This window comes from Trachinotus anak, unplaced genomic scaffold (assembly GCF_046630095.1).
Source record: "Trachinotus anak isolate AG129_WGS33_773 ecotype Australia unplaced genomic scaffold, CSIRO_AGI_Tana_v1 ptg000007l, whole genome shotgun sequence".
Taxonomy (NCBI): Eukaryota; Metazoa; Chordata; class Actinopteri; order Carangiformes; family Carangidae; genus Trachinotus; species Trachinotus anak.
Window position 1 is genome coordinate 18,984,510 of NW_027273858.1, and position 10,423 is coordinate 18,994,932.

The window sequence follows — 10,423 nt, forward strand, 5'->3', positions numbered from 1 at the left end:
AGTTAATGTGGCCTTAGGGCTGTCCCACTGTAAACCATCAGGTCCGTGGCAGCTCTCTAGCAGACATTTTGAGCCCTTTATGCACACTTTCCGCAAGGCTGCATTACTGCAGCCTGAGGGAATTAGTTCGTAGCGTAGTGACATTAAATCACAGGTTACCAGAGGAAACAACTGCCACAACACCAAAACGGAAACAAGAATAAGGAAGACGAAAAACGATCAAGTATGAAAGGAATGAATCCAAAAGTTAACATCAAGACAAAAATAAGTTAATGGGTGATTCAGAGCCAGTCATGATAAATTGAAATCTGCTTTCATCAAATCTTATCCAGTAATACCGTTCTGTTTACAAAGCAGGCATTGGGATTGGGCTGAGGCTTTAAAAAGACAGTTCACAAATCAATGGGTGACATCAGTGTTTTGCCACTTGCCAAAAAACAAAAAATCCAGTTTTGTGATTTTAGATTTTCAAATCAAAAACTCAAGTGTATCAACCATAGAGTTCTACTTTAGATGATCTGGATATGACTGGATGTTGAGGTTGTACAAAACAGTTTCCTGGTTTAGAAATGCCCCCCCTGTAATAAACAAGTTGCTGGCTGACAAGTTTTTTTGCTTTTTTTTTTTTTTTTTTTTTTTTTAAAAATGACAAGCATGATTCAGTTTACAGCAAAGGGAGAAAAGGAAATAAATAGAGTGGATTGGGATCACTTTAATTGTTAAAAATGTACAGATCAACTGACAGTTGGCTCAGGGTTTGAAGCAGACAATTGAATTCAAGATGCTTTTTGAATGTTAGAAACAGTGATTTACAAACAAACAGTAGTAAGAGTGCAAACAATGGGAAGTGAGTGGGAGGTACACTCAGAGACCAATTACCTCCATATTAGCTCCTTAAAACAAAAAGAAACATTTTCTATCCACAAAATAGAAATTTGTTTAAAGGATCAAACATCTTGCTAAAAGCAATGCCAGTCATTCTTAGCACACCGAGCCGTCTCTCCAATCAGCACAGCAGCCATCTGATGTGGTGTGAACATTATACAACACGTGAAACTTGAATTTGTGTTGTTACACACACACACACACACACACACACGCGCGCGCGCGCACAAACACACACACAGCTAGCAATACTGGGAAACACAACCCAAGTGATGCAAATCTATAAAGCCCAACGGTGAAGCTTTGTGACTTCTGCTCAGTGAAACAGCAACAGGCTGAACTGCAGGCCACTATACATGTAATCACTCCTTCCCTGCCCCCCCCCCCCCCCCCCCCCACCCCCCCCACCCCAGAGGAGGAAAAAAAAAAAAAAGGTCCAGTCCCTTTCCACCATGACTTCATTGAAAATATCAACGTTAATTTAAACATAAGTTGCAGTCATTTAAGTCGACTAAAAAAGGACAACAGGACAACAATTAAAAGTGGGAAGCAGCACTACGTAGTTTTTCTTTTAATTCCCTACAGGTCAGTTTGTGCTGGTCTTCCTCTATACCCACACATGGCGTTCGCAGTGAGCCACAGCCTAAAAGACAAACAAGTTCACATAATCAGTTGCCAAAAAAACAAAAACAAAAAATACACAATAAAATTAAAGGGAATCATCTATTGTGTAGCATTAGTCACTACAGTTTATCAATTATGAATTTTCACTTAAGAGTTGTAGCCTTAAAGACAGTGCATATCCCCAAAACACGCTCCAAGAGTCCCACTCTGGAGACACATTTTGGTGTCAAAATAAAACTTAATTACTCACATTGCACCGAGTTGCTGTCTCCATGTTCCTGCACCAGAATGCAGGTCCCCAGCTGCACTGCTCTGTTCCCAGCAGCTTGCGCACAGCTTCAGGACAGGCTCCCAATTTCTGTCACACACACACAGCTCAAATACTAAATTGGGCTGCAGGGATGTTGTGCCAGCCAAATATCCCATTTACTGTCGATTCCCAACAATTTATGGGTGGGAAAAAAAAAAAAATTATGACCCAAGCTCTAAAGTCAAGAATGAAGATATAATCACATTACTTGTGTTGAAATTCTGTTATGAATGAATAAAGTTGACTCTTTACCATGCACACAAAGTCTGGATCCAGCATCTGGAGCAATAGCTGGACAAGCATTGGCTCATACTGTTGAATCATCTGGTCACACTGTTGACAGACACATGGGGGTAATGAGAGGCTGTCACATGAGGATGGGTAAAAGTTACACAAGCTAAGATGAAATTACTCACCTCAGTCTGGAGAGAGTCGGGCAGGAAGCTACATACTTTCCTCACAGCCTCCTCAATCTGTTGCTCAGTAGCGTTCTTCTCCAGAATGCCATCGATATAATTAACGGCCATCTTGCACACGTCGCAGTAGCCACCAGCCTTGAAGCGAGCCTGATCAAGTGCAGCTGGAAAGAATTTGAACAGAAACCAGTGTCTTTACTGATATGTGGACATACACCTTTGAGGCAGATAAAGACATCCCTGCTGACAGCAAAGCTAACCTGTGCCTTAAAGAATGAGGACTTACGGACATATGCACGGCTGGCATCATTGCAGAGAGCCAGCACAGTGCAGACAGTCTTTGGGTCGGCCTGCTGCACCAGCAGCTCAATGATGGCCTGGCCATAGGTCTCAACCAGGTCCTTGCACTGGGCGGTCAGACTCTGGGGCAGAAGTGAGCACACCTTCTCCACAGCCTTAATCACCTCCTCCTGAGACAGACAGATGAGTCAGCTTGACTCCAAGAGCACGTTGGCAGCGTTTTTTTGGAGCTTATTTTTATGGCCGGAGTAGATATATCTAGTAGCACACATCCTACCTCTGTTGTCTGATCCTCCAACATGCCCTCCAGCTGCTTCATCACAAACTCACAGATGGCACACTGGGGGGAATCACGGACGCGCACCATGGGCTAGAAATGCAAAGAGGTTATGTCCCATGTGAGCACGCAACACTGCATTACAAAAATGATTTCTTTTGGCAAGTCAGTGGTCAAACACTTGCCATAACTTACCTTAGCAGACTCCATCTTGGTGGCAGGGAAAAGCTTGAGCGCAGGTACAGCTTTGGCAGTGGGCACAGTCTTGGCAGCAGGCAGAGTCATGGCAGCCTGGAGCTTCAGCAAGGGAATGGACTTCTTCAGGGCAGCAGTGCAGAAGCCAGCGTGGACACAGATATCCTTGGGTTGCTGAGGACACAAACATTTAATTTAGGATACACAGCTAAATGTCTACAAAACCTGCCACACTGCATGCTGTTAGCATTAACCATGTGCTTCTAATCAGCAGTCCATTCCACAGTATGACCACCCATGCAAGTTTCTGTTACAGCCACCCCCTCTAAACAAACAGTCTACTGCAGGTTTCTTTTACCCGTAACCAAACACAAAACACACACACACACGCACGCGCAAAAAAGTTAACTTCTGCAGCTCTGAACTTAGTGTTTAAGACCAGCCATGTAGAGAACAATAAAGATTGGGCTTTTTGATGGGGATGGTCACATCAATGTTACTAGAGACCAGTGCATCTCTCTGTTGGCTTGTTCATGCACTAAGTCACAAGATCCAAGAACACATCACAACATCCAAGTATACTTTAAATATGCCAGCACTGTATGCTCATTTGATGTGAAGAAACAGGAGAGGATCTTAATGTGGCCCTTTGCAGCGGTTTACCAACAGGCACTTAAGTGTAAAGTCATTGACCAAACAAGCAGAGTGTTCAGGTTAAGTGAAGTAGTCTCACTCATAATTAGATCATCATTTAACATGCATCTCTACAGTGTCAGGTGAGTAGCTCTAGTGGAGTAGACAGCACAAAAAGCCAGAGCTATGGGTTAAAAGGCTACAAGCTGAACACAGAGAGACCTACCTGTTCCTGGGGAGCAGCACACAAAGCCCAGAGCGAGAGAAAACAGAGCAAGACAACATGAATGGAGGGGAGGAAAGTGAAGAAGAAACACAGACGAAGACAACACAAATCAAGACAATAAAAGAAAGTAAGCGATTCAAAAGGTATGAATAAATTCGGTCAGCATGCCAGTGGGTGCTGGGTATGGGCTTAGCACCACCAAAACATACAAATGATCATTAGCTTTGACAACCTGTTCACTAAGCTCATCATTGATTATTAGAATATAATGGCCATTCATGTTATAATGTGGCTTATGTATGCAAAACACAAAAACTTGAGTGAAGCACATGAAAAGTTAGAGGGCTCACCATGGACATGAGCTGCTCAACCACGAGGGTACCATACTGGCCGACATACTGCTTGCACTGCAATGAGGAGGGAGAAAAAATAAAACACAGTTCACATTCAGCTTTCTTAGAAAGAATGATATATATTCAATTAAAACTCCTTCACTCGAGGGACTCTCACCATTGCAGCCAAGCCTGGCCCCAGCAGGTCACACTGGTTCTCAATATTCTCAATGAGAGAATCAATAAATGAGGAGTTTGCTTTGGCTTCGGCTTGAGCATCAGTCAGGAACTTGATGCAGTCCTGGCACACCTCATCACCTTCCTGCAGGGAAGGTTAGATTCAGGGCAAAATGAAAACAATGCTCAACAACAGGAGGAGAACATGATGCTGTGCATGTGGGTGCGGCGGAGAGTCAAACACAGTACCTGTTTTGGGGCCTCCTGCTTGGGACTCTGAGGATAGAGGAGCTCGGGCACATTGAGGAGGAAGGGAGCCACTTGCTGGGAAAGGTCGACCTGAGGGATTTCATTGGACATGAGCTGCTCCTGTGCCTCAGCCTGGGCCAGGGCAGCCTGCTGAGACTTGCACAGCCCCATGGCGCCACACACCACACTGGGATCCTGCTACAAAACACACAATTTTAAGTTAGTTTAAATGCTTAATTTAAAAGGCTTGCATACTGTGTTTGTTAGCTGTACACAGCAGAAGATACAACCTAAATAACTCCTAGCTTTACAGCCACACAATCAAATGAGTTTTAACAGAAACTCAACCTGCAGCTGATATCTAGAAAAGTCATGTTTTGTTTTTGATGATCTGTAAAGAACTGTCTCTTTTGTTCTCACAGTTTCTCTGCCAGGTGAGAGTTGAAACAAAGAAACCTACACCAGATGCCCTCCCAGTCATGAGGTTTGGAATTACACAATGACTACTCTGTTCCCATTTAGACTCAGACTCACTTCCTCATCAATGGGCCTTATTTAGCTTGCTGCACTTTGCTCACAGCCACTTCTGTTATCGCTTTTTTTCCACATAAAATGGGCAGATGGACCATTTTAAGAGTCTCAGATGAAGCTAAACAATAAACTGACAGAAAAACCAAACTCAAATAAGCCTGATTATCTGGTAATGGCAAAATTGAAAAGGCCAATTTTAATGTTATTTCAGCTAGTTGTTATGTCCCTGGAACTTCAACAATTAATCAGTGTATTAAAACAGAAAACAGTCTGAGGCTTGCATGAACGGTTTAACAGCACTCACCAGTTCTCCAGTGATGATTCCCATGATGATGGGGTAATAGTCATCCACCATCTCCTTGCACTCTGCTGTCAAACTCTGATCAGGGATGAGCTGGCAGGCCTTCTCCAGGTACCCAAGAACCTCAGCCTGCAATCACAGAAATAAAATGAAATAAGTCTTCCAAATGAACTAGATATAGTCACATGCAACTCATTTGTTTATCACACTGATTTTATTTATTTATTTATTTATTTATTTATTTTTTAATCTTACCTCAGTGGCATTGTCCTTCAGTATCTGCTCCACCACCATCAACACCTCTTTACACAAATCACATGGCACAGATTTCTGAAAGCAGACAATGGGATGTGTAAAATAAAAACATTTCTAAGTGTACAGAACACTCTATGACACACTATGAGACTTAGAGAAAGAGGAGCATGTGTGTTCTCATACGGATTCATTTCATTACAGAAGAGGCTATTTGAGAACACTTTGCAATTCTTTTGGAATAAACAAAAGAAAAAGTATTTGAATGGTACTTGTCACTTTCATAGAGGGAAAAAAAAAAAAAAAAAAAAAGCAGCAGTCTCACCATCTGGGGTTTGTTCCACACATTCTGCTGGCAGTGAGTCACCGCTCCACATAGAGAGGCCGTCTTTACATTCTTACACCAGTAGGGGGGGCCACGAGCACACTGCTCAGTGCCCAGCAGAGGGGTAGCCACAGCTGCAAAGCAGACAAGAGTCAAATTAATTATTCTACAGATCAGAAAGCAGACACGTGATAAAACCACATTCCTGAATATATCATTACTGTTTAAAGAGGGAAAAAAAAGGCACAAGCAGAAATGGTCTCTCATCTTGATTGAATATTCTCTCCCCTCTTCCTACAACTATCAGTTTAAGGTTTTACCCTCACTCAATCTCTTTAGAATAGACAAGACAGACATTTTAACAAGTCATCCACATTGTATGTGATCGTAAATGTGGAGCAAGCAAAGCAACATCCTCTCTGACTGAATTTCCAGAAAGTCTAGTTTAGCCAAGAGAAGACACTATGTCTTAACTTATTATTTGTCGATCTGCCTGTTGATATCAAATGGGGAAACTCGAGGCTCACACACTTTCTCTAAGCATTACAGGAGAAAGATGGGTTGAGAATCTTGTTTTTGACTATGTTTCTGCTTGGCCAGTTTAGTTTAAAAAAAAAACATCTATGCAGAGAAAGAAGGCAAAGGAGTTTTAAGATGTTTTGCTAAGAACAATAAGCAGTGTTGTATTTTACATTTAAACTTAGCATAATACCATGGGAGCTACCAAGTCTGATAAATATGAACTACTTGAATTTGGCACTGAAGAGTCCAAATGTATTTTACAAATTGGATTTTTTTTCAGAACGGCAGCCATTTGCAGTTCAGGAAAGATTCATTTTGATGTTTCAATAAAGAAGTGCACTTGCTCAGTCAGCTGTTAAAAACAGATTCAATCAACTGTCACATCAGGTTGATCCAGCCTCCCTGAACCAATCAAATGCAATTACGCCCTGTTGTTAGGCAAGCCAACAAAAATCAGTGTGCTAGTTCTGTGAAGGCAAAACTCCCTCAGACATTGAGCATTGTGGGTAAACAACCTGCTTAACTGTTTCATAACTGCTATCAAGCAAAAACACACTAAATCCATTTAGTTCACATTACTAAGTCGCATTAGCATACACCTCCAAATCTGGCATGATCTCCCACCACCAACCACCACGAGCCAGACTGAGAGCACCAGTCAGAAAGCAACAGACCAAGAAGACGCACCATGAGGGAATTTATTATTTACATGACCATCGGAGTTACACAAGTGAGTGGTTATGCATATAATGAAAATATATTTTAGGCCAATGCAAAAGACATTTTACTGAAGTGAAAAAAGTGACATGGGGAAGCACCTAATGCTTTGCAGCAGTGTTCCTGGTTTCCTGTTTTCTCTACCACTTTCTAAACCCTGCTTGAGGAACAGAATTTAAGAAAAATAGGATCATGTCTGTGTCAGAGAAACTACATGGCTCCTTGTGTCTAAACACAACAGTAATATTAGAATATAACCTGATCGGTATGCCTGTGCTGTGAATGCGTGACCTGTGGTGATAATGGCCAAGAACTGGCACAGCAGGTGAAGCTGCACTGACAAACCTTCAATCTCCCACCACTGTGAAACCCCTCTCCCTCTGCATTCATACCAGTGGAGTTACAGTAGAGTTATAGGCAGGGTATGTCAACCCTCCGCTTGAGTCACATGAGCGGTCGCAGAAAACAACAAGTTGCTCTCTGGCAGAGTCTGTTCCAATGAGGAAGACATCTTTGGATTCGACTTCAACACTGCAGTTAACCATTTACAGTTATCAAGCAGCAGAGAATGAATGCTCTATATTTCTGTTGGCTTTATGTCATCAACAGCAGATAAGCCGATCAAAAGTTCAAAAATATAAGTTTTATGAGCTCAGCCAAAAAAAAAAAAAGCCTGTGGCATATTTTTGACTCACTTTCTGTGACTGAAACAGACCAACTCATCATAATGTGAGTGAATCAACATCACATGACTGAGACGCAGCAAAGCACAAAGGGTTTTTACACAGAATTCAGATTACATTGTTCAACAACAGCAAGTGATCTGTGAAACCGTTTCAGTGGAGCAGATTACACATCAATTTAACCAAACAACCAAAGATTAGTGGAGAGCATGTATACACTTGTTGAACAATATTATTGAGCCCTAAAGCTTATGACATGCACCACAGGAATGTCCGCAGCAAACACATGCAAGAATGTGGAAGTGCAAAGACAGCAAGTAAAACCTTTTTTTTTTTTTTCTTCTTCAGAGGTCAAATTGAAGATAAGCACTGAACACACAAAGCACTAATGTCTTGACTTGAAGGAACCAATATTGCCAGTGGGCTGAAACAACCACGGCTTCTGCTCTGATAAGAAGTAAACATATGACATTCATTTAAGATCCATATTCCAAATGCCACAAAACCAAGCCAACCTCATGTCAAAATAACCTTGGTGTTTACGCACAGCATTGCAGCAATAACTTGTGTTGATTTTACTGACCCAGATTTGTCTGCACATAAAGATAAGCTGCCGAGTTTATTGCTGATGAAAGGGGGAAAGAAGACAAATGCATGTAACATAACAGAAAACAACCTAGAGGAAGAAAAACCGAAAACAAAACTTCTTTAAATAAGAAGACATTTTCCTGAAAGCTGAAGTGAAAGTCGCTGGTCGAGAAGATCTATCTAAACTTCCTCGTATAACTAGGTTCAACGACGGACCACATACAGTCCATTATCTATGGAGATCAGGTGGGGCGGATCAGCCCGTCTGTTTTAATGGGAAAACATCAACCGATACCGACATTAAACGCCACGAAAATGTCCTGAAAGTGTCAGTTAGCTGGCTGCTCAGGTGACAAGCTTTACGGAGATGTTCCTACATGTCCACAAACACGAATACTCGGCTAAAGCTGACTCTGTATTGATGTTTAGGTCTCCAATCTACTGACCTGAAGCTAAGGCTACGTTAGCCCGCCGCTAGCCGAGCCGCTACCAACCGACGTGAGAGGGCCAACAACAACGCGTTTGAACCTCAAAGACAAATGGTCGACATTCACGTAACACGACTTCTTTACAGATTTAACACATGTGCAGCAGATTAATGTCACCACAACAAACACCTGGTTTGTCTTCATAAAATCATATCAGGTCAGAGTTAAAAATTAACATTAGCTAATTTGCTACTGTTTACCAAAGCTAACGCTGCCTGAGACGTTTCCGCCTTTTGATGTTGAAACGCACTTAGTTACACAACAACAGCAACAACAGACCGTCTGAACAGTTTCACAGACCACGTACGAAGCACCATTCATTTCTTACTATGTGCTGACATTACCTGTGGACACGAAAAGCAGAGTTAAAAGCAGCATGACTGCGCTGTTTTCCGGCTCGTCTGTCTGGTCTGGTTCCCCTGGAGGCTGAAGCACACGGCGGAGTGGAGGGCGCTGCAATGCGGGCGGTGCGGCTTGTTGTTGCCTTTATGATGTCTCAGTGTCAGCTGACTGCTGAACACGACTCAGCAGGACATGTGACTCTGCCGCGGCCCTGCTGCGTCTGATGTGATCATTTACTATCGAACATCAATAGTCTTTCACCCAGGATTTTTTTTTTATTGGTTAATTTGTTTCAAATGAGGTGAAAGAGGTGTTTCTGAAAACATTGTGCATGTGTTATCCAGGTGATTCGGTTTTTGTAAAATATAGGCTGAGTGTTTAACTTGTTTGTTGAAACGTCAACTCATCTTTGGCTTAACCTTAATCTTTTTCAAACAGAAAATCAAATACTCAAATTCAAAATTGAATGTATTTATTTATTAAACTGCGTGTTATCAAAATGTATGTTATTGATCTTATTTCTTTATTAGCAAAATTCCAGATACACACCAGCAAAACCCAACCATTGTTTTCATGTTGTTGTTTTTTCTTTATGTATTTTTTCATGTTTAATTATATGTGCACTACCTTAAACATACATTGCTATTTTAGATAGATAGATAGATAGATAGATAGATAGATAGATAGATAGATAGATAGATAGATAGATATGGTAAACCTGTGGTAAATTTCATTGTGTAAATAAAGTTTATAAAAAATCACATTGCATATATAGTTAATGTACTGATAGCAAACCCTGCATTTAATTTAGTTTGTTGCCCCATGTTTGAAGCATTTGAAGAAGTTTCAAAACAAACTGTTCTCATGTTGTTCTCTGTAGTTACAGCATAAATTCTCTCTAAATTCCTTCCAAACATCTAAATTATTGTCCACTGGATCATACTGGGCTACCCTGTAATAATGTCATGTGTACCTATGAGTAACTACAATATAAGACCCTGAATTGTTACCCCCTTAATTCCATGACTTCACATCCTGTTCCTTACAAGG

The 10,423-nt window shown here is 41.5% G+C and overlaps 1 protein-coding gene across 2 annotated transcripts; it reads right to left on the reverse strand.

The window, feature by feature from the left end:
• Positions 1-692: 692 nt before the first annotated feature.
• psap (prosaposin) lies at positions 693-9,536 on the reverse strand. Of its 2 annotated transcripts, none has more exons than XM_071481235.1 (14): positions 9,376-9,536; positions 6,034-6,167; positions 5,712-5,786; positions 5,460-5,585; positions 4,625-4,819; positions 4,377-4,520; positions 4,217-4,273; positions 3,008-3,181; positions 2,813-2,905; positions 2,522-2,705; positions 2,236-2,399; positions 2,072-2,152; positions 1,760-1,867; positions 693-1,528 (listed from the first exon to the last, which is right to left on the reverse strand). In XM_071481235.1, the coding sequence occupies exons 1-14, from the start codon at positions 9,407-9,409 to the stop codon at positions 1,493-1,495; spliced, it is 1,605 nt and encodes a 534-aa protein (XP_071337336.1). In that variant the 5' UTR covers positions 9,410-9,536; the 3' UTR covers positions 693-1,492. The 2 variants fall into 2 exon arrangements, with proteins under 2 accessions (XP_071337336.1, XP_071337335.1); XM_071481234.1 differs by having other exon boundaries at positions 4,625-4,822.
• Positions 9,537-10,423: the final 887 nt, after the last annotated feature.